This window comes from Aptenodytes forsteri, unplaced genomic scaffold (genome assembly GCF_000699145.1).
Source record: "Aptenodytes forsteri isolate BGI_AS27 unplaced genomic scaffold, ASM69914v1 Scaffold193, whole genome shotgun sequence".
In the NCBI taxonomy this organism is placed as follows: Eukaryota; Metazoa; Chordata; class Aves; order Sphenisciformes; family Spheniscidae; genus Aptenodytes; species Aptenodytes forsteri.
Window position 1 is genome coordinate 1,862,393 of NW_008795405.1, and position 23,279 is coordinate 1,885,671.

Here is a 23,279-nt window from a genome sequence, read left to right on the forward strand (position 1 = left end):
GTTCACGATGACTCTGCAAAGTCTGCACAGTGCTCCCTGCTTTCCCTTCCCCAGCCAGACCTGGGGCAGGGGCTCCAGCGGGCCCTGCCGGAAGCCGGTTTTGCAGGAGTGTTGGTCCAGGATCATTGGTCCCTGCAGTGGACCGGCAAGCAGGGTAGCTGCATGGCACTGTGATGGAGCTCCTGAGCTCTGCCAGGCCCAGGCTGGCTTAGCAGCAAGTCAGCCTGGCTGCCTGCATCCTCGGCACAGCTAATCATAACCCTGTTGAACTACCCATCGATCATTGAGTTGACCGTGTGTTAATATCCGAGGAGCCAAATCCATCAGTAAGTTTGGGTAATTAAACTGCCAAGGGGTCGATTCCAGGCCTGTTAGTAGTTTTGATGATATGAAGTGTTCACTGAATGTGTTTTTGCATGCTACAGCACTCAGTCCTGCAGACGGTGTGACAAGCTTCAGTATCTCTTTGGTTCTTGATCTTTATGTTGTCTTACCACACACAGCTCCACAAATTATTTTGATACTTAAGATCAGTTATATCCCATCCTGCTTGCTCTGGTGAAGCTCAAATCAGGGCTTGTACGCAAACTTCCCTTCAGACACTGAAGATGTGAATGAAATCTAATTTTTACCTCTTACCTTAGCTGCTGGATAAGGGTGCTTTGAGATGTTGAGTAGCTGTTGTTCCAGACTAGTCAACTGCATTTTAGTCATGGTTACTGTGATATTTTCCTATAGCTTTTAAAGAGTTCTTAGGTTTTCCAGATCTGCAGGTTCGATGCTAGAGAAATGTATAATAACAATAGGGAAAGTAGCTGGAATATCTTGAAATGTCTTTTACTTTTGAGGAATGTTATGCTGAGCTAGGAGTGCAGTCAATGATTACATGGGGTATGAAGTGAAACATCACCAGAAGGTGGAATTTCTGGCTCACTGAAGGCAGCAGAAGTTTTGCCATCGAGGGAAATTCTGGCCTTCTGGAGTTCAAAGGCTCCATAGCCTTAAAACAAACAAACAAACAAAAAAACCTCAGAAGCTTCATTCATGACTGTAGGAGTGAACATCATGGGATGTTTTTTCATCATATCCCAGTAGCTAGCCTTGACCTTCTCATTCATAGCAATGAGTCTTCAGAAATCTTCCTCTTAAAGAGGAAAGTGTGCGTGAGAAGGTCAAAACAGATGGAGCCACAACTGAAAACCATGTGCATCAGGTGTAACATCACTTCACAGGAAAGCATCCTGGAAGGAGGCAAAGCGAAGAGAAGGGTGTAGATGCTCTCACCATCTCCCGCTCTTGCACACTATGGGAAAGTAGCATGCCTGCAGTCTGGAGCATGTGAATGGTGGGTCCTGTCTCTGATCCAGGTCTCGTGGGAAAACCAAAGTCCTTCTAGGGTGGGGCCATCTTTTTGCAATACTGATAGTTCCTCTTCTCTCTGACAGGGGAACTGTACTCTGGCAAGATGCTCTCTGTCTGGTGAGTCTTACGCTTTTATTTCATTTCAAACTACCTAGACAGAACAGAGCTGATGATGGAAATTGGTAATAGGTTTGATTGGGGTTTATTTCTGTCAGTCATGTAATGAAGAAACAGTTGGTGAAATGAGCTGTGTTTCCATGTGAGTGCCTCCCTTGCCTAATGTACATGCTGCCCAATCCATTCGGCTCTGGTGAAGATTTCACAGCAGCAGCACAGTGTATTTCAAGCGTTACACTGCTTGAAACACATGCTGTTGCAGAACCTAGCTCTCTAATAAACTCCTTTGAAAATGATGGGTGAATGTTAAGTGACATGTCAAATCTAGTATGCCTGTGAACTCCTCTTCGGTGCTTAAACTGGATTTTCCCAGAGCTCTTGTTTTTTCTAGCTGTACCGTGTTTATATAGCATTACATCACTCACTTCTGATTCCACTTTGAGAAACCAGTTAAATCTGCTTACCTTTTCCGGTTTCTAGAGTTCCAATATCAGCTCTTTAGCAGGGGATGGTGTCAAAATTGTATCGCTTTTTTTAAAAATCAAGTGGGGAAGTGGTTCTTCCTTCTGGCATTGTGTAATTGAGATAATTATGTTCTCCAATTGCTATGCAGACTCTCTTTAAGATCAGTCTGGAAAACTGCCCAGTGCCCTGAAAGAGACAAAGGACAGGAGTTCAGTTCATAATAAAAATTGCAGTGTCAGGGCATGTGAGCAGTGTGGGAAGGGGACAGTGGGGTATGTGAAACTGATGAGCTATGCAAGTACCTCCCTGCTGTGCGTTTTGGAAAAGAAGTGTTCTTGGGACAGGGGGTGGACAGAGAAGAGGGATGATGGTGGCTTGCTACTCTGCCCTACACCCTGTTTTCATTCTTTTTTTCCTCCTTACCTGTCCATGAGACTGTGAGGTTTCCTGGGGGTGCCTCTTAGGGGACTGATGTCTTGCTCCTATTAGGAGCCCCTTTGTATTGGTGAGGATAACTCAGCAGCAACTGAGGTTTTAGCAGTCTTGGAGGTGTCCCTCATAGCTGTTTCCTGGTTTTGTTCTGACTGGGGTAGCTGATGCTTTGTTTGCCCTTTTCAAAGTTATCCTTATTAGCTTTGAGGTCAAGATATAACTGTTTTTCCCATCTCTGTAAATTTAGATGAAGACAAGACCACTGTTCTTGGCAAGCTCTGGGCAGGTTTGATGGCACTGAGGTGCCTCTATATGGCTGTATTCCCCACTTAGTCCCAAGCTTCTTTCAGGGTGGACGGTGGTGTCCTCTTCACTCTTTTACTTGACGGGGACACCTGAGGGCTGGACAGCTGGATAATGTTCCTGTGGGGTAACACCATTCTCATTCACAGGTGTGGCTGGGAGCCAGGGACTGGCTTACACCAACAGCAGGAAGCTTGTGTAAGTATCCCCAGGAAAGCTGTGATGTGGAGAGGCTGGGGCTGTTCTACCCCTGATAAGATTTGGGGGCTGGGAGACAGAATATGTTGACGGTCATAAAATCCCTGTGTGCATCATAGGAGCGTGGAGCTAGCCTTAACAAAATCTAGGTTTTGCACGTCAGGAACTGTGGCATGCTTAAAGAAAATAAGCTTTGTTTGGAACCAGATACAGAGGCAGGGAAGGGACAGGAATGAAGAGACTGGTGATAAATGGATCTCTACCCTTTGATTATCTGACTAGAAGTCTTGTTGGCTCTATGGTGGCCTCCTGGTTGGATTTCTGTCAGGAGAAGTGGGGTAGTTCAGGGAGCTGTTGTTCATATGGCAAGGTTTGCATTGCTGAGGTAGTCTTGTAAAAAGGTGTTTGGGGAAATAACCTTAAGAGCGCATCCATAAAAGCCTGAAATGCTGGTCTGTTTGCACCAAGTCGCCTGTGTTAGAGGAAATGCTAAAGCACATTTGCTTCAGGTTTCCAAATGTGGTGTCAGTAGGTATAAAAAACATCCTTTGGAACGCTTGGGATTGCCAGGTCTCTGTGGAGGGACATGGTGGAGAGAAATAGCTGTCTCTTGGACGTGTTGCCATAGGCAATTTATGGTGCTTTCTCTTTTTTTTGGAGCAACCTAGCAACTTCTGTAGAGATGACAGTCCTGATCCGTAGGTAAAAAATGGTTGCTGCAGTAGTCTTGGGTGTAGGGTGGGCTGGCTAGGTCAGCCTTTTATCAGTATTTAAACCACAGGGCTTCTGTTGGGCTGTCTCCCTAAATTAAAATTCCATAAATGTCAGTTCTCATTGGGTTTCTGAGAGCACTAGTGATGGTAAGCTGTAATGTTTCCTTTCTTAGTGGGATTGCTGCAGCTTGAACAGTAAGTAGGAGTCCCTTGGAACAAATACATCAGAACAGCTGAGCAGCCTTTCAGATCAGTTAAGCAAATGTAAATTCTGTACTTGAGCTTGGTGACGGCAGCCTACAGAGGAACGTACTTCTGTGTTCATATCTTTCTCTGTTTCTGCAGAGTAAATAGCTCCAGTGTCTTCACTGTCCGTTACTTCAGAACCACTGCAGTACGTAGTAAGTAAAAAGTCAGGAGTCAGTGGGATGGCTCTTGTGCTACCTGTTGCTGTTCTGACAACAGCTGAAGCTACCTCTTCCATCTTGGTCTAGGCCCACTGCTGTCCCCCCTCGATGGATGGCTGAGGGTTTATGTCCCAGGGCTCTAGAGATTTTGTCTGGCTTTCCTGTCACAATGTGACTTTCAGTCAGATGGGAATTTCTCTTGTGTTTAAATGTTAATCGGTGTTGAAGCAGGAAGGCGGCTAACATTTGATGTCTGTTGACCTACCGCCTCTAGTAGAGTGCTGCTGACAAGAATGAAGCGATGCCATAACTTTTGAGCTCTGAATGCGTTCAAGTCTGTCTGTCTCTCTCACAGGGGATGACGTGGTTACGGTGAACACACCAGCCTTTGCAGAGTCAGTCACAGAAGGAGATGTCAGGTGGGAGAAAGGTAAGCAGTTGCCTCTTCCCTGAAATTCTCAGTACCGTTGCCGCTGCACTGGACAGCTTGGGGATGGATCGTAGTTCACTGGCTGACAGCCTGCTCTGTGCCTTTCAGTCTGTGACAAATGAGGCAGTTAATTGCAGTTCTTCTGAGGGGTAAGGATTGCAGGTACTGCCTCAGCACCTCTCTGTCATGGGTGATGTTGGGTGAAGAAGGGTGATGTCTAAAATGGAATCAGACTCTGACTGTGCAATGGATTGATTGTTTGAGCTAGACTTTTCTTTGCAGTGGATTGATTGTTTGAGCTAGACTTTTCTTTAGAAGTTGTGGAGAACTGGGGTGAGAAAATTCTGGGTTAGTGGGGGAGACTGCTGTGGGTTAAGAGGGGAGGCCAGAGCACACCTCCCTCCTCACAGTGGTCTTCATATCTGTCATTCAGCTGTTGGAGACACAGTCGCGGAAGATGAAGTGGTGTGTGAGATTGAAACAGACAAGGTAGGAGTTTTCTGGACCAAAACTAGTTCTGTAGCGGGTACCCTGTATGGCTCCTCTCCAGCTAAGAGCTCCTAGAGCCTGCAGGCCCTGCCTGTCTTTCCTGTTCCCTTCATGGAGAAACACTTTTCTCATCTAGTATGGAAACTGGCTGTGCCTTAAGTGAGAATTCTTTGATAACTCTTCCTTCCTCATACATTTGATTAAGCATCAGTGGTGCTGATGTTTGTTGGAGCTGCAATTCCACTCCTCCTTCCAATTTCAGTGCTCTAAGGTTTGAAACCTGTTTGTCTTTAAACAGAGGAGAAATCTGCAGAGCCATAGGATGTCTTCAGATTGTTTTAAATTTAGCCTTTAAGTTTACTCACTCCTTAAAGGACTCTTAAGCTTTGAAGTTCTTGCTAAAACTACCTACCAAGTTCTGCTTCTGGTGTTGCTGTCAGGAAGATGCTGGTAGCGGGTCAATTCTTGATTGTACCCTGGAGCAGGAAGATCAGGCAATACGTTATACTGCCAGCATCTCCTAAAACTTCTAAGTATTGGCACAAAATCCAGGTGGAGGGTGTGAAAACTGGTGCAAATGGTATGAGACACAGCCGCTGTCTGTGCCAAATTACAATGTGTGTTTGTGCATATTGGCATCTTCTCTTGGGCACTTGTTCTCCATCCAATGTTTGGGGAAATTTCACATATTTTCCTTTTTGCAGACATCAGTGCAAGTTCCAGCCCCAGCAGCTGGTGTGATTGAAGCCCTTCTGGTACCTGATGGTGGCAAAGTGGAAGGGGGGACACCTCTGTTCAAACTCAGGAAAACTGGAGGTAAGTCAGCCATGTATAACTTGTACAGGCCTTCCTGTTTCCACTGATCTTTTTCTGAAGATGGAAGCAAGGCATTTGAAGGGATCCCGAGAGAGGTTAAACGTTTCCTCCGTCTGCCTCTGTAGCTGGAAGAAAATACTCCTATTCTGTTGTCCATTAGAAAAGCATAATTTTAGTCCTTCTGAAGGGGGAACTTTCCTTTTGCTCCCTCTGGAGGAGACTGCAGCTCTAACCTAAAATTAGTTGAGACTTCCCCTGATATAACTCCCTTTTCCCGCCCTCTTCTCTTTAGCATCCAGTCTCCTGCACAGTGAGGAGATCTAGGGTGTTGATGAGTAAAACACTTTCACCATGGGATCCTTTTGTGGTGGCTCCTATCAGTTCAGTAGTGCTGAGAACATAAAGGCACTCTGCCAGAGGGTTAACTTTTATCAGGTTGGTTGGACTTGGAGATCCCTGACAGTGGAAGCTAACGTTGCCCTTACCATGGTTCTTCCTTGTCTTTCAGCTGCTCCTGCCAAGGCCAAACCAGCAGCAGCCCCTCCTCCTCCTGCAGCCCCTGAACCTGTAGCTCCGGCTGCTCCTCCCCCTGCTGCAGCACCAATTCCCACTACAATGCCACCAGTGCCACCTGTGTCAACTCAGCCCATCGACAGCAAACCAGGTGAGGCAACAGCCGTTTTTTCCTATTTTCAAGCCTCTCTTCCTTGGGGAGAGTGTGTAAGGTAAGACAGCAAACAGTCCAGCGTTTATGGTGAAGGCCTCCCTGCATTATTGCCCTGCATGCTCCAGACTGGAGAGCTCAGCTATGCCTGGTACCTGCACAGCCCAATTCAAGGCTGCTTCCGTGCTGTGTTGCTTGAGCAAGGAGCTCAAACAGGCTTTCTACCTCAGGGCGTTTTGATCAAGCCCTGGCTTCCCTTTTTGACTGATGTGTTCTTTACCCTCAGTGTCTGCGGTGAAGCCGGCTGCAGCCCCAGCGGCAGCCCCTCCTGGGGAGGCAGTGCCCAGCAAAGGTGCCAGATCAGAGCATAGGGTAAGCTGTGGGAATAGGGGCCTTGCCAGCACTTCTGTTGCTGGGTGACAACTTGTTCTGGCATAAGCCTTGAGCTTTCTGGATGTGTCCATATCTACCTGTTCACACCCAGCTCAGTGGGGCTGTGACAGATGGGGAAATACTCTACATGAGGGCACCGCTTAGGGGTGGGGTGGAAGAAGAGCCAGGTCCAATCTGACGCGGGTCTTTTCTAGGCAAAAGTTTTGTCCTGAACTCTCCTGACTGAGTACAGAAGGCTCAGTGTGATCTGCTTGGTCTATCCACAAGCCCTCAGCAAAGGACTGAGGCTGCTGCACCTGCCTTGTGCGTTCTTAAGAGAACATGGTTGAGCAGCCTGCTTTTTTAGCAGTCTTGCTCTTCTCACATTAGCCTCATGCTGGAAACTGTGTGTTGAGCTGGGCAGCTCCATAGTGAAATCAACTCATCAGCTGGTCATGCTCCTCAGGGAGACCTGGGGTGAAAACCTTGGCCCTAGGCATCCATTACCAGTCAACCAGATGGCAAGAAGAAGGGCCTTTTGAGTTTCTTCTGTGTTTTGCACCTTGGATTAACTTGAGGCAGCTTCTGCTTCTGTCTTTTTAATTTTCAGGTGAAAATGAATAGGATGCGTCAGCGTATTGCTCAACGGCTGAAAGAGGCTCAGAATACTTGTGCCATGCTGACCACTTTCAATGAGATCGATATGAGGTGAGGAGCTGACTTCTTTTTCCCTTTACAAGTAGAAATAGATGCAGGCAGTCATCTTTAAATTAGCAGCCAAGACCTTGCTGATTCTCTTTGGAGAGATTGGCAACACGTCTTTTGGGACCTTTTTCTTAGGTGTGTAGCACCGTCTGCGCAGCTTCATCAGGGCCATGTTGGTGTTGTGGTGTGAGGGGTACATAGCTTCCTAACGGCCTGTCATTCCTTGGGAGTCATCTGCTGCTTGTAAAAGGGGCAACCTGGTTCCTCATTCTGTGCGGTTCTTGGTTGAGGACTGGTAGATGTTGAGCAGAAGAGCAGGACTGACTAGTGTCACTTGTATAGTGGCTATTAGGGGACACCAAGATGGAGCATCTGCTTTCTGCCACCCCACCAGGTTACTGCTGTTGGAGGTGGGCATATTTAGCTTCCTGTGAGATGGTTCCCCAGGGCTCATCAGCCTTTCAGGTGATCAGTACATAGATCTGAGGCCCTTGCTGTCGGATGGTGCAGCTTTCCAGAGACGGACTAGCATCCTTCTCCATCCCCTCTGGGCAGGTGGGGGTCTCCTGACTCAAGTGCTTGCATGGACTGAGCACACTAATGGCTTTGGAGGGTGGGCAGCTTATGTTACAGTGCATTAAGGGGAAATTGTGCCCAAATCAAATTGCGTTGTGAAATCCTATTCTGCTCCTTAAGACAAAACATGTAAATATTTGGGTCTCAGAACAATAAGGTTGGCAAAATAGTCTTGATTGGAGGGGAAGTGCTGCAGCTTTATCTCCTCTCAGAGGCTCATTGAGGTGTCGCTTTACGCTGCCCTCGGGCTCTCATTGCATCTGGTAATCTGCTTTGGATTGATTGCTGTGAGGTTGACTCCTGAGGGCCCGTGCTGGGGCCTCCTGCTTCCCGCGGGGGGTCAGTGTCTGAAGGGAGGAAGCAATAATGAGCCAGTTTCATAGCAAACCTTGTCCTCATTGCTGCAGTCCTTGTGTCTTGGGAGGCACTAATGTCTTTGGGTGGTAATCCTAGCCCTAAACAAGGTTAGGTGCAGGAAAACAAACACTCTAAACCGTGGAGACCCCTGCCCCTTGCTGAAACTGTCTCTTCAAAGAGCCAAGGTCTCCGGGGGGAGGAGGGATGGGCTCTGCAATTCCACAGCATCTGGTATTAGCCTGGAATAGGCAGAGCTTGTAGCCACAGCTTGGTTGACTTTTTGTAAATGGCCTCTGTTCTGATATATAGAAGCAGTGGGGAAACATAATGAGTCTGGTTGAGGGCTGTGGGTGGGCTGGCACCCACTATCATAGTGCCTGGGAAGATTTCTTTCATATTCACTCAACTCCTAAAGCCAAAGAGTTGGGTACGGAGGCATCGTCGTGCTGGCTGGCGCTGGACTTGCACAAGGGTTGAAGTCTTTTGCCTTGATCACCATGTGCATCTTTTCTGCTCTTGGCATTTCCTGGTTTTCACCCTTCCAAGGCTGGTCCAGCCACACCTTGCTATCTGCAGTGCCTCACTGGTATTGGCAGTGGTGTCTCCAGAGAATCGGTGGCAACATCAGGCCTAAGCAGGAAATATGCCATGCCCCATCTTGCTTTTGTGCTTGGCAGTCTGGGCCAAGCAGATTAACCCTGTCCTGTTGAGTTTGTGGTCCAAGATCAGTTCCTGTTAGATCCTTTGGCGGGGTCCTTAGAGCCACCCTCAGCCCATTTCACCTGTGACATTTGAAGGATTTTTCAGCAGACTGGGGGTTTACCGGTTGGTGGTGCAGGTTTGCAGTCCTTGGGGCTGGCACTGAAATCTATTACTGAGTGAGGGAACAGTGTTTTCTTGGACTCCATGCTGACCAGCATTATCATGTGTTTTGCAGCAACATCCGGGAGATGAGAGCTGTACACAAGGATCCCTTCCTGAAAAAGCACAACCTGAAGCTAGGTTTCATGTCAGCTTTTGTGAAAGCTGCAGCTTTTGCTCTGCAAGACCAGCCTGTCGTGAATGCAGGTGAGTGGTGACCCTTGCTGGTGAGTTGCACGTCTCGCCAGTGAACGTGGCAGAGTGGGAGAAAGCAGGTGGCCGTCCATGGCAGGGCTAATAGCTTGGGCAAGCAAGTCAAATATGCAGAAAAAGGGGGGGACAGTCCTATGTACTGCAGCTGATTTTGCTAATGCCACTTCTGTAGGTAGAGGACAGCTTGCCAAGAGGGGCTCTATTAGGAAGGGGTTGCCAGGAGTGGGGCTGGAGCCATGCGTACACAGCCCGCAGAGGGGAGAGCCTGCTGGTTGGTGTAGAGGTAGCTGCTGTAGGTGCGATGCAGTTCCTGGGAGGGTGTCAGAGGTGCTTGCTCAAATGCAGAAGAGGAAAATAACCAAGGGGATGTCTGAGGGGGACTGACCTATCTGGACTGTGTTTCCTTTCTGTCTATCCTGACGCTTTTACCATAGGTGCAGTGAGGGCTCATTCTTCTCTGGAGTTATGTTTAAGCTAGAGATGAGCAAGTTGTTATGATTTTGTGGCTACTTCTGGCCTCTTGAGCCCTTCATCTTGGGTACTGCATGTGTAACAGCTTTTTTCTCCTTCTAGTGATTGATGACACGACCAAAGAGATTGTGTACAGGGACTATGTGGACATCAGTGTCGCTGTCGCAACTCCCCGGGTAGGTACCTTGGATGCTTTGGCCATGGTTCCTGCAGCCTCGGGTCTGGGAGGATCATATACTTTGAGCCAACTCAGCTTTGAGCTCCTCTGCAGCAGAAACTTACTGATGAGACCAATCTTCTTGAGACATCTGATACATGCTGAGATGGGTTTTGGGAGAAGATGGAACACCAAGAATATTCTGCCACTGTACCAGGAGATGTAGTAACAAGGTCAATATAGATCTTAGTGGTTAATGAGTAGGGCTGAGTTAGGGAAACCCTTTTTTTCATGGACTCATGAGGATATGGCGTAGACAGTAAAAGCTTTGCATGTCCTATCCTTTGGCTAATCTTGCTGTGCTGTCCCACCATTTCTGTAAATCACATTGCTGCTTCAAAGAGATGTTCCTGTCCAGGGAGAGTATGGGATGGAGATACAGATGTTGAATGAGTTGGTTCTGTTTTGAGGCAGAGATTTGGCCAGGACTGAAGTTCTGTCACTGCTCCCAAAGTCCAGGGGAGGTCCAGCACGAAGGGACTCTGCTCTTCTCACCTAGAAAGAGGTGGCAGCTGAACTCTGCCCAGTGCCTCACCTGCTTTTATGGATGTGGAGCTGGATCCAGACAGGCTTGGTTGATTTTATGAGATGGGCTTACAAAGGCAAAGAAAATGTCTCATTTACAGTGTTGGCCCTTGGTGTGTGTCCTGCCAGGTTTCCCAGCAGGCTGCCAGGGTGTGAGGCAGCTCTGCCAACCACCTGCTGTGGGCTGAGGAGGAGGCAGGAACTCTGCTGGGCTGAGGCCAAGCTCCTGCCTGATAAGTTATCTGTGTCGCTGCGGTGAATTTGCTGATCATGCATTTTGCTTCTCCCTAGGGTCTTGTGGTCCCTGTCGTTAGGAATGTAGAAAACATGAATTTTGCTGACATAGAGCGTGCTATCTACGAGTTGGGGGAGAAGGTAAGGAAAGTTGGAGGTTTTTCTGAAAAGGGTTGGGAGGAATGGGAAGAATTGGGGGTGCTGGATAGGCATGAATTGATTCAGTCCCTCTGTGTCATCATCTCTGACCTCTAACACACTGAGTTGTGCTGTGGGGAGTGATCCAGTTACAGCTGTGCCGCACAGGACAGACCTATCTATGCATTGCCCTTCCAGAAGACCGCAAACTATGCATTAGTGACATGGTGTGTCTTCACCTTTGTCTTTAGAGGCGAAGGCTGAACTGCCTTGGGATAGAAGTCCCTGTGTCAGTCTCCTGCAAAAGCCGGATTTGGAAGTGAAAGCGAGAGAATCCTTCCCCAAAGCCAGTAAATGTTCAGATCTAAAGGCAGGATGCATTTTCAAGTAATTAGTGCTGGTTTTCAGCTGAACAGATCAATAAGTGAAGCTCTTGCCATCAGCATTTATTCCTGGAGAGTGTGAACATCCAAACCCTTGTCCTTTACCTTCTGTGATCTGTGTGGCTTTCTAAGACCTTACTTTTTCTTTTAGGCACGGAAAAACGAACTGGCCATTGAAGACATGGATGGCGGCACTTTCACAATCAGCAATGGAGGGGTTTTTGGGTCACTCTTTGGGACACCTATCATTAACCCACCCCAGTCTGCCATCTTAGGCATGCATGCCATCTTCGACAGGCCTGTGGCTGTGGGAGGCAAGGTAGGTGGAGCTGCACAGGAGGTTTCAGTGAACAGAGGAGAGGGCTCAGTGGGATGAGGACCATAGCCCATATGCTTTTCCTAGGGGGTTGGTGTCAATTTCTAAAAGGCTTTACTATGAAGGAGGAGCAGAGACTAATGGATGTAGGGCAGCTTTGCTGGCACTGGTACTTGCCTGAGGTGTGCAGGAGGCCTTGTCCTATCTGTGAGGGGGAGAACTGGATAATCTGCTTAGGTGTGGGGAGGAGGAGGAGGCTGTAGCCTTTGTGATGGAGAACAGCTCCAGAAAGGTACCTAGTCTTGTGTGGTGTGGACTCAGCCTGGGTGGTGGTCAGTGCCTGGGTTGAGTGAGTGTGGGTGGGTAATCCTGCCAGGCAGGACGCATCCAGGAGGGCATCATGCAGGCAGTAAGGCTGAGCTCACTAATGCCTGTCTTATTCCTCCCCTTCAGATCGAGGTGCGGCCCATGATGTACGTGGCGCTGACATACGATCACCGGCTGATTGACGGCAGAGAGGCAGTGACTTTCCTGCGCAAGATCAAGGCAGCGGTGGAGGATCCCCGCGTGCTGCTGCTCGACCTGTAGAGCAGCCACACCCCCACACAACCCACCCAGGGCAGGGCCGCAGCACCAGCAGGGGCGATGCAGGGCATTCAGGAACTGGCAGGGGTCATTCCAGTCTCCCTCCCTCCGGCTGTGATGGGAGCTGTCCTGGAGGGAATTGTGGGGATAGCTCCTACCTCCTTTCCTGTTCTGTTTAACGAAAGTTCAGTTTCTCGCGAGGATTGCTATGCAGTGGGCCAACCACTGAATGGCACTCCCTTTCCAGAGCCATCTGTTTGGCATCCTCTCCCTCACAGCACCAAACTCTCACCTCCAGCTTGTCCTATACCAGTGGAAACTGCTTGCTGCTGCTGTGCTAGGGTACCCTTCCCTGCCGCTCCAAGGCGGGTTCAGCTTTATTTCCTAGCACTGAGGTTCCTGGGAGAGAGAGGAGAGGAAAGGCTACTGTTCTGTCCCTGTTTTGTTTGAACATATTTCACACTCATCTGCCTTGCAAGAGCAGTCTGGAGACCCCCAGGCCGCTTGCAGCAGAGGTTTTCATCGGAGCAGGGCTTGAGGTAGGTGTCATGCCTCTGGCAATGCCCTAATTACACTCCCTCCACAGACAGGAACACAGCAGTGGCAGCTCCCCTGCTTTCCCTTGGAAATCGTTTGTCTCTCTCAAGCCTGGTCACTGTGGTGTGAATGTTCATGTCTGGGTGGGCAGAGCCCGTGACCTCTGTGGAGGTAGCACTGTTCCTGGGGGCACAACCCTTTCACCATTACATGCCCGACACGGGGGTAAGAACCAGCCCCCAGCAGCTGTCCTTGAATCACAGCTCACTGACCGTGGATCCGGCTGCTGGCTTCCTGCGTGCGAGGGCTTGGCCTGCTTCCAGCAAAGAGACAGCTGGGGTGGGCCAGGTCTTTAAGTGTAACGTATATGCCAGCCCAAGGCTGCTGGTTTTGGGGGGAGGGGGGCAGTCCTTAATCTGATAGCGCACACATGTATTGGGGAGTGAGGGGGTTGCTAGTGCCTGCAGAGTCTATTACTCTTACCCTCTACACAGAACTTGTAACTAAAATATTTAACACAGCCGATTTTAAATGAAATAAAACGGGGCAACGACTGTGAGGTGGGGTGTGTTTGAGGGGGTGAGCAGCAGCTCCTGGGCGAGGACTTGGGCATCGGCAGCATCCCTAGTGTAGCATAAGAAGCCTGTTATCTGGTGGTGAGAGAAAAGAGGGAATGGGAGCTGGGCCCATCCCTGGTAGTACTAAATTGAGGCTTCTCTGGCTGTGAATTCTGTGCTCAAACCCTCTTGGGCACAGAATTGGCTCTTCCCAGCAGAGATGAGGTTTTCAGGGCTGGAAATCATCCTTTTTGTGGTCTAGCAACAGAACTGTTACAGATGGCAAGGAAATCCCAGTATTTGCTAAATGGCATGGTGGCCAAGAGGGAGAACTGGGACAGGGTCTTAAAGTACAGGTCTAGAGCCGGCTTGGTTTTTCCCTGGTACAACAGGAGTGTTGTAAATCATGAAAGTGGGAAAAAGGCTGTTGAGGGTTGCAGAGGGAGAAAGGAGGCAAGATCAAAGAAGAATGGTAAAGCAAAAGCTGTCTGTGGTGCTGAGAGCATTTCTCCAAGGAGCTGTCCCTGTTGGAACAATACGAAATTGTTCCTGGATCATGGCAGGGTTTTTCCAGCTCTGACATCAACTTGAGAGAATGGTTTGCCCTTCCTGACTATGAGTGAAGAAAGCAGCCCCTTTTAACAGAAAATGATTGCGCTCACAGCTGGCATGCTGACAAAAGGGAGAGCAGTTGCTAGCACTGGTTCCTACAGCTTCCTGGCAGCTATGGACAAACCACGTGGAGTCAGCTTTCTTCTGACTGTCCCTGGTTGAGGTAGAAGGTTAGGAGGAGAGAGAGGAAAAACCCCTTCCCTGTGCTGTAAAGGGAGGACAAAGAGTCTAGCTGCTCTTGCACAAATAAATTGGATGAAAGAGAAGGTTCTGATTAAAAAATGCTGCTAGCACCCAGTCCCCTGTGCTGGTTTAGGATACAGAGGGCCCACTTTGACTTTGTACCTGAGCCTGGGGAAGGGCAATGCTTGTATTCTGTCTGGAGCTGCAATAAATGAGGCCTTTGAATTACCCAGGGAGTGAATGTACAGTCAAGCTCTTAAAATGATGCAGCCTAGCAAACTGCTTTATTTAATCTGCCCTGTTGGGGCTTGGTGTAGGAGTCTCATGCAGCTGCTGTGCTTGAGGTTTCCTTTTTTGACACACACACACCACACACCCCCCCCCGGTGATTCCCAGGGCACTTGGTTGCAAGAAGCCATGCTGTGGCTTCGGCCGCTGGCCTAAGAGTCAGTCCTACTGAACCTCCCCTGAATGACAGGACTAGGAGGCTGGCAGCCAAGGGGGGAGCCTGCTGCTGGAGGGTTCAGCCAGTGCAGGCTGCCCTAGAGAGGAAAAGCCCCAGGCTTAGCTGCTCCCGGCATCTGGCCTGCTCTGGCATTAGTGGTCAGCTCCCTGGTTGGTCCTCTTGCTTCTGCGCAGCCTTTGAGGTGTCCCCTGCCTTTGCTGGGGTGGGAAATGAGTTTCTCCGGGGCTCTGCTTCCCTCTGGTGGACAAGCGCTCCTGCTGCTGCCCAAGAGCCAGGCTGAGTCAGCAAGGAGCAGGGTGTTACTGCTGGTGGCAAGCAGGAGCTGGAACCAGCTAGCCACAGGAGTTTCACTGGTACCAGTAATTCCTTACTATCGGGGACGAGTGAGCAATGGGAGGGAGTGCTGGGAGAGGAGGGCCAAAACTACACTGCTGCCATTGCTGGCTCGTCCTTCAGCCTATGGCTTTGACTTGCATGTATGAGCACAGCAGCTTCTGCCTTGGGCCGTTGGCAGACACCTTTTGTTCACGCTTCTTTTTCTTCCATCCTGGTTTGTATTTACTCTTATCCTCCTTCCATCAGTGCTGGTTCTCAGAGTTCATCCCTTTAAACCCTCGCTGTTTGTTCTACCAGGAATGACCGTGCTTGAAGCACAGCAATGCTGTCCTGCCAGCAGAAAGGAGCACCCAGGCATGGGAGGCTGGAGCCAGAACGGGTAACGACGACAGCAGTCAAAGCTGGAAGAAAACACAGGCACTCTGTGCATTTTCCCAACTCTGAGCTGCAGCCGCATGGCTGTGTGGACCCAAGAGGCCACGAGGCAGGCAGGGGCACAATGGGCGAAGGCCAGGCACCTTCTGGGTTTTGGCTGCAGGGTGCTGACAGCCAGTGGGCAACACCAACCCAGGGCTCCCATGCAGGTTTGAGACAGATTTGGGGCCCTCCCTTGCTCAGGCCAAGCCTCCCTGGTCCAGCTCAGAAACAAAAGGACACTTCTGCAAGCAGTAACGAGTGCTTTATTCTTTTCAGAGGGCCGGGGGAGAAGAGCAGAGGGCTTCCTCCCGTCTCACCCCTACAGCAGGCATTACACGCACACACACACATGGCCGGGGATGGGCACAGACCCCAGGCTCGGGCACCAGCCAGCAGGGCCCGGAGGAGATGCACTTGGAAGCCACAAAAAATAACAGGGCAGGGGGGTCACCGTGGTAGCAGCAAAGATAAAAACCATAAGGAGGGAGTCCTAGGGTGCAGTGCTAAGCTGAGCAAGGGATGCCCCAGAAGGGGAGCATGGCCTCTCCCCAGGGGTGGGCACCTGGGCTCCCTTTCCCACCAGGGAGGACCCAGAGGAGAAGACAGCCTGGCTCAGACCTCAGGCTCCTCTCTCAGAGACACCAACAGAGACAGAAGAACATGTAAGCCTGAAAAAAACCTCATGTGTACCCCACCCTGGGGCAGCCCTTGCAGGCAAACCTCCCCCAGCAGGCAGAGCTGCCAGTGTCACCTGTGGTCACAAGTGCCAGGACAGTGGCTCTGTGCCCAGCTCCCCGCAGGAAGGACAGCCTGCCTAGCCCACCAGCTTGTTCCATGGGATGGTGCTGAAGAAGGAGTGGGACTTCAGCTTCGCCATGCCGCCTCCTCCAGAGCCCAAACGCCGCTTTGGGTTGTACTGTAGGAGCTGCAGAGAAAGGGGATGGGACAGCAGGATGAGGAGATGGGGATACTGGAAAAGCTACCCAGGCTGGACCCTCTAGCCCCACCCTCCCTCCCATCCACCCAAGCCCCTCACCTCGGTGAGCAGCGATGTAGCAGCCAGGCTGAGCCCCTCTGGCAGATGCAACTGGGTGTGAGGTTGAATCCCTGAAGGGTGGTTTTGGGACAGTGGCTGCAGGAGGCAGAAGGTCATGGTGAGTGGAGGCACTGAGGAGGGTAGGAGCACCCTGCTGAGCCTTCATTGCCACACAACCCCAGCTCTGCACAGCAGGATTTAAAACCCGGGGCCCTGAACACCCAGAGACAATGCACGGGCACTAGGAATCACATGCCAGAAATAACCTGGCATGATGCTGAGGTGCCAGCAGGGCAAGGCACCCTCCCAGCCCTGCATGGCAGGGAGCTCTTGTGCTACAGTGCCACCTTCTCCTCCCCCCTCCTTGCACAGCTCCTCTGCCTCTTACCACTCCTGTCAGCAACTCATACAAGAGAGAGCCAAAGCTCCAGCAGTCAGCTGCTTCGGTGGGCTCCATGATCCCCCCCACTTCTGCAGAAAAAGCCAGAGAGGCATTAGAGCTGGAGGCAGGGAGCGCCAGGGGCTGTGCCGTGCCAGGCACATCTTGCTGCCTGCAGAAGCCCCCCCTCTTGCCCAGTTGGCAGCACTAGGCCAAGGGCAGGAGAAGGCAGGGGACGCGTCCCTTACCTGGGGCACTGTACAGCTCTTCCCGCGCCTGGCTGCAGCACTGGGGCTCCACCTCTGTCCACTGGCCAAAGAAGGTGAGACGGACATGACCTGCAGAGCAGCACCAGAGCCAAAAGCAGGGAGGTTAAGCCAAAGCTAGGGACTCTGGTCAGAGCACAAAGCCAAGCCGTAGCCGCACAACTGGGAACAGCCAGGACACTGGGTCCCTGCCATGCCCTGAACCCAGAGGCACTGCGCATTCCCTGGCCTCCCAGTGCTTGCCCCAGATGCCCAGCAGGCCCGTGCAGCTGGTGAGACTGGTTAGGTGGGCTCCAAGCTCGCGGACCTCAGGGCAGGCTGTAGTGAGGAAAGAAGCAGTGCCAAAGGGAGGAAGGTTAGCTTTCCCCTTGCAAAGCTCTCTGCATTTTTATTTTCCTAAGCAATTTGTAGCTCTCCAGTTTGCCCCAGCTGTTGCTAGCTGAGCAGGGATGTGCGCTCGGCTTGCACTGACAGTGGTACCCATGGCTTGAAGGGCTGGGCAGGCTCCAGAATACCCCAGTGAGCAGTAACTACAAGCAGGGGAAAGCTGCAATCCCACTAACCTCAGGCACAGTTCAGCTGGTCTCAGCTTCCCCGTGCTGGGATTTCCCAGGCAGCCGGCCCCCATGTGGGAGCAGGGGCAATGCATTCCTGTGGCTGCGGCCCCTGACTCTCCCACTGCAAAGCCATCTCTTTGTAATAATGCTTGGAAATCCCAACTGAGACTGCACTTCCAGGTTCAGAAACATCCAAACCTCCCCAGACTCCCACCCTCCCCCCAAAGCAAACTCAAGAAAGTCCATGTCCCTGGAAATGGGGCAAACGGCAGTCTCCCAGCCGAGAGGCCAACCTCCTTTTCCTCGGGGCAGCAGCCTGGGGCACTACCTACCAGCTGCATCAAGCAGCAGGTTCCTGGGGTTGAGGTCCCGGCACAATACACCCTGTTGGTGAAGTCCCTCTAAGGCCAGGAGGATTTCCGCTGCCCACAGCTGTACCTGCTCCTCCTCTACAGCCCATGCTCTCCGACCATGCCCACGGGAAGCCAGAGACCGGCACCGTCCTGAGAGCAGCTGCTCTCTGAGCTGGCCACAGGTCAGGCTTGCTCCCTGCGAGGGCTCCCACACCACTGGGTCAGGCCCACAGAGCTTGCCAGAGCTGGACGGGGCAACTCCCGCACGAAGCTGCCTCCGACCCAAGGAGGTCAGGAGAGGCCAAGCCCAGGGGACCTCAGACACTTGCTGAGATGGCGGCTCCCCTGCCCCTGGGTGGCCCCCTCTCACAGTCTTCGGTACGGGGCCAGGTGTCTGGGGAATCCTTTCGTCAGCACATGACCCGGGGTCTTGTTGGGAGGCTGCTCTCTCCAATACGCAGCCCGTGCCGCTGGTTAGAGCATCCCAGGGGTAGATGACCAGGCCCTGGTTGGTAAGGTGGCTGGAGCCTTTGGCTGACGCTGCTGGAACATGGTCCACAATGCCAGACATAGCCTGGGTCAAGCGTAGATCCTGCCCTCCAGATGCAGCCCTTGTGCCACCGCCAGGAACCAGGCGAAGCCGGCAGTGGTTCCCTGAGCTGGGGTCCATGGGGTCGGGGGACTGCTCCCGAGGGGGCAAGGCATCAGTGTTTTCCAATACTCGGTGGGTCGCAGAGCCTGGGAGGCCACTGCCTGTCCAAGCAGAGAAGATGGAGACTTGGTTGCTGCCCTGGGAGCTTCCCACACCGTCCTCTCTGCCACCGTCCCTCGGGGCTTGAACGGTGTTTGAATTGGCAGAGCCCTGCTGGACACAGTACTTGGAGCGGAGGTGAGACCACAGCGTCTCCCCTGGAAAGCGGAGAGAAGAACAAGTGATGAGGCAGAAAGCATCCCTGGTTGCCCCGCTGCGGACACGGCCCATTCAGGCAAAGGGCAAGGCCCGCACGCTGGGGACATGACCGAGCATCGTTAATCTCCCCAGCGAAGCTCAAGTCCATGCAGAATACTCCCCAGCCCTACAAGCACACCATGCTCAATGCCACACCTCCCCCGGGACCTGGCACACCAAAGGCTCATTCCCCTCTCCTTTAGCAGCCCTGCTCCCCTTTCTGCACAGTCTCCTTGATCCCAGCTCTGCCACTTCCATGTCACAGGCCAGCCACATCTTCACACATGCCCCCGATCCCACCACCATCCCCACTTTCCCCTGAAAGCCTTTCCTCCCCACGTGATGGTGATGCTAGAGAGCTCCCACAGCATGGCACAGAGCCCGTGGGTCAGCAATGAGCCACAGCAGTGAGCCCTGGCGCCCACAGCACACTGCTGGGCCTTCCCAGCCTCACCACATTCAGCTGCTGGCTGCTTTCTGCAAATTCTACAGCAACGCATGAGGAGCTGAGGCTGTTCTCCAACACACGCCAGCCTTCATTTGTCATTGCTGGACTCCAGCTGCTGCTCCCTACACATCCATGCAACCAGCAGAGAGTAAAGAAGCTCCTTGGGACAAGCCTCCGCCTTGTCACACTTCTTCACCAGGATCTGGGACAAGCCCCAAGCTTGCCTCCTTGTTGTACCCAAACCCCAATGTGCTCCCTGCCCTTTATGCCCCAATTCCCCAACTCCTCTCTTTGGTCTGATCTCAAAATCCAGTGTGGCCTCTTCTTTTGTAACCAAAAAATGTTTTATAAAGGTTTTATCAAAAGATTGTTTTGTTCTACAACATCCAGGTGAACTACTTCACTTGGTTATCCTTCTCCATCATTTTCCTGTCATGAACAAACAATGCCAGTAAAATGAAAAGGTTTTTCTTTCCAAGATGCTGGACCACATCAATCTCTTTACCTCAAGGCATGATCATTCCCTCCCATGGGACTCAGTGGTCCCTAAGGCTAGTTTCCATATAACACCCCTGCACACACAACCTCTTTTTCCACAGGCCTCCCCAGTCAGCTCTTACCAAACCTCCAGAATCCCCAATACAGCTGAGCAGCTCCTTCCACAAAGTCTCCAAGCCCTGGTACCCATCACCCTTCTATGAAGAAGACAGCTTGTGCTGTCACTATAAAAAACAGTCCCAAACCAGCAGAAGAAACATATTTGAGACTTTAAAGAAAGGGAGGCTGGGGATAAGAGCAGGATGCTCCACAGATGAGAGGCAATGCTGTCCCTACTCACCCTGCACGTGCTCCAGGTGGAGGAAGATGGAGTCCTCACTCACATAGTAGCACAGCAGCTTGACCATGAAGGGGACCCCATGAGGGATGATGGTCTGTCGCTCACGGGTCTCAACAAGGGATTTGGGGAGGCTCTGAGGAGGTACAGGTAGATGGACATTACAGCACAGTAGAGGCTTGGACTCCCTGCAACCTAGCACCTGGCAGGGCAGGAGGCCAGCCAGAAAGGTAGCATGCCATTTGCTAAGCCCCATGGCTGCCCCCCTGTGTCACCTGCAATGGAGCTCCCTGTCAGCCCCCAGCACCCAGCTGTGACAAGGCAGGGCTCTGCAAAGCTCTGCCAAGGCAGAGCGCTCCCCACCTGCACTGCGGGACCCAGAGGACACTGCTGGTCCAGAGCAGAGCCTTTCCCCGCAACTGCCCCTACTTCCTTCAGATGGGAACCCGTCATCCCAGCCCTCTCTCCTCTCCCGTCTGGAACCGATGCTTCGCCCTGTCATGCCAGAGCCTCCTTGTCCAATTATGAGAGCCCTTTACTTTTAGTTCCAAGGGCACTGGAAAATGCCCTAGGACTTGTACTGACCACATCTCACCAACCACCTGTTTCAGGGGTTGACCCAGATTAACATGGGCGTAAGGCTTGGCTTGCAGCATTACAAGGCAGAGTAATGGATGACCGAGGAGAACCACTTCCCTTCTGATCACAGAAGATGGCTGAGGCAGCCAAAAGAAGCTTTATGGTCAATGAAGTTCCTGTAACACTTCTGTGATCTACTATTTTTTGGTCCTGTCACCTGCCCCAGCCATCTGCTTGGACAAGGAGGCTCTGGCATGACAGGGAGAAGCAGGCAGATGAAACTGAAAATACCCACCTTAAGTATAAAGGTCCCACCAGTGGCCGGATCCTGGACAATCTGCACCTGGGAGCAGTATATACAGTACCGGTCAGAAGTGGCGAGTGCTCCCGCCTCAACACACAACCTACAGGAATGACCCAGGGACTCAACTCTGGAACAACAAACTCCCACCCAACTAGAGGAGCTTGGTGGTGCTCAAACCCCTACCCTTGAAAGACAAAACACAGGTTATTAGCAGTGAGATAGCCACGGAGCCAGGGAGTAGAGAGTTAATTAAAGAAAGAGGTGACTCCCACACCATTTTTGCTTCCTTCACAACAAAGGGTTTCGCATTGCTCCTTCTAGGCTCTGTGGGGTGCACTGGGCTGCCCACCTGGGCCTCGGCATGACAGGAGGACCACATCAGTCCTGACAAACTGAGATGTGTGAATGGCAGAGGAGAGCAACATGCCAGTGTGTGTATGGAGACGGTAAGCCATCTTCACTCCAAGATCATGAACTACTACTGTTGTAGTAGTTGATCATGATCAACTACTAATTAGTTGATTCATCCATATAGCTTATCTTCTGCTGGTCTAGATTATCCATAGGAGTCCACCATCATGGTACCCAGGCATCAAGCACGATTCCGTGCATGGGAAAGAACCGGATGCATCAACCTCCTTGTAAATATCTTGGGAGATCTTGTAAGCAAAAGGAATGGGGACATTAACAGATTTCCCAGCTAACCCCTAAAGGGTCTTGCATCCTCGCCTGCGAATTTTCCTTGGTGGGAATGGTGTGGATGGTAACCCTCACGTTCCTTGGTGGGCGCGCTAGGGGCCAGCACCCCCATCCCAGCTGCCAGGACCCTCCAGGTTACACTCCCCTTGGTCCAGCCCCAGCCTCACCTCCCCAGTTCCAGGTCAAGCCATTACCTTATTGATCACTCCCACAACCTTACACCGTCTCAGATTCTCCACTGCTGAGCTCAGCGTCCTGATCGGCCGGAAGCGCAGGCTGCTGTAACCCTGCAAGGCGGTGAAGAAGAGGATGAGGGACCTGCAGATGCTACTGTCCATGAGAGCAGGTGGGAGAAGTCCCCGTATTTTCCAGAGCGGGCAGCAATACTGCCAGGCTGGTTAACATCCAGAGACAACTCTCCAACTGCCGTGGTTGATTCCTAACATCAGCTGGACTGTTTTCTTGGCCAGCTCCTGGATTTCTGAAGTTTTCAGGGAAAGTCTGCACCTGCAGATGTAAAATCACTCCAAAATTTACACCTGAACCTGGACTGCCTCAACACTAAGGGGATCTGTACAGAAGGTAGTTGTCGTTCTCCTCTCGTCCTTTTCACCAGGCCCCGACCCTGCCCTGCCTCACTCCCCTCTCCCTTCATTAACCACCTCCTTCCCACAATGCAGCAAGCAGCCATCGTCTTTGGTTTCCATCCAGATGGGAACAATGACAGGGAAGACGACATTTTTAACATCTGACAAGGTGGTTCCCACTAGCGGCTTCAGTCCCACCAAAAATGGCCATTTTTGCTACGATGGCCGCAAACTAAAACATACACACCTCGGGGGAGGGGTCCTGGGAGCGCCCCAGGCAAGCTGGGCCCACCTCAGCTCTTTGCTCCAGGCAGGGCGAAGGGCTGCCAGCTCCCTCGCAGCCACCGGCATGCCGGGACACTCTGCAGCTGATGTGTCTGCCATTTTCTCTACGCCACCTTACCACCATCTGGCAGAGGCGGTCGAGCAGTCTCAGCAGGGCTGCTTTATGCGTGTGTGTCCCAGGTTTCCTAGTGCCACGGGTCCACTGCCATCCCACCCGTGCTGTCCCACGCCAGTCCCTCACCGTGGCAGTGGGGTTGCCACCCCCTGCAGCCCGCTGGAGGTGGCAGTTGAAGATCTCCTCCGCACGCCTCAGGTACTGTGTGATCTTCCGTTTCACGGCCTCCCGACGCTCCTTGTTGGGGTCAACTGCGGGCGGCGCAGAGGGCGGGCGTGAGGGGCCTGCTGTGCTCCCCGGAGGGATGCCCCAGTCCCCTTGCTGGTTTCCCGGGAGGGATGCCCCGGTCCCCTGGCCATGCTCCCCAGAGGGATGCCCCGGCCCCCTCGCTGGTTTCCCCGGAGGGATGCCCCAGAACCCTAGCTGGTTT

General features: G+C 51.8%; 2 protein-coding genes across 2 annotated transcripts in view; one reads left to right on the forward strand and one right to left on the reverse strand.

Annotated features, from left to right (window-relative positions):
• The first annotated feature begins 886 nt into the window (after positions 1-886).
• On the forward strand, positions 887-13,445 carry DLST (dihydrolipoamide S-succinyltransferase). The gene is given in 15 exon segments (XM_009280714.2): positions 887-891; positions 1,427-1,479; positions 2,829-2,877; positions 3,936-3,991; positions 4,353-4,427; positions 4,861-4,916; positions 5,621-5,732; positions 6,241-6,396; positions 6,683-6,768; positions 7,379-7,476; positions 9,344-9,474; positions 10,054-10,127; positions 10,985-11,068; positions 11,600-11,767; positions 12,218-13,445. Coding segments are annotated over 15 exon segments (1,338 nt in total). The 3' UTR covers positions 12,353-13,445.
• Positions 13,446-16,271: 2,826 nt separating this feature from the next.
• The window catches only part of RPS6KL1 (ribosomal protein S6 kinase like 1), a 13,776-nt gene continuing 6,768 nt past the window's right edge, over positions 16,272-23,279 (reverse strand). The window contains exons 2-10 of the mRNA XM_009280914.1: positions 22,976-23,100; positions 22,057-22,149; positions 21,155-21,202; positions 20,284-20,416; positions 18,028-18,957; positions 17,121-17,210; positions 16,882-16,964; positions 16,494-16,589; positions 16,272-16,382 (exon numbers count right to left, since the gene is read on the reverse strand). Of these exons, the coding sequence (XP_009279189.1) occupies positions 16,272-16,382; positions 16,494-16,589; positions 16,882-16,964; positions 17,121-17,210; positions 18,028-18,957; positions 20,284-20,416; positions 21,155-21,202; positions 22,057-22,149; positions 22,976-23,100 (1,709 nt within the window). The remainder of the gene's footprint in view (positions 16,383-16,493; positions 16,590-16,881; positions 16,965-17,120; positions 17,211-18,027; positions 18,958-20,283; positions 20,417-21,154; positions 21,203-22,056; positions 22,150-22,975; positions 23,101-23,279) is intronic.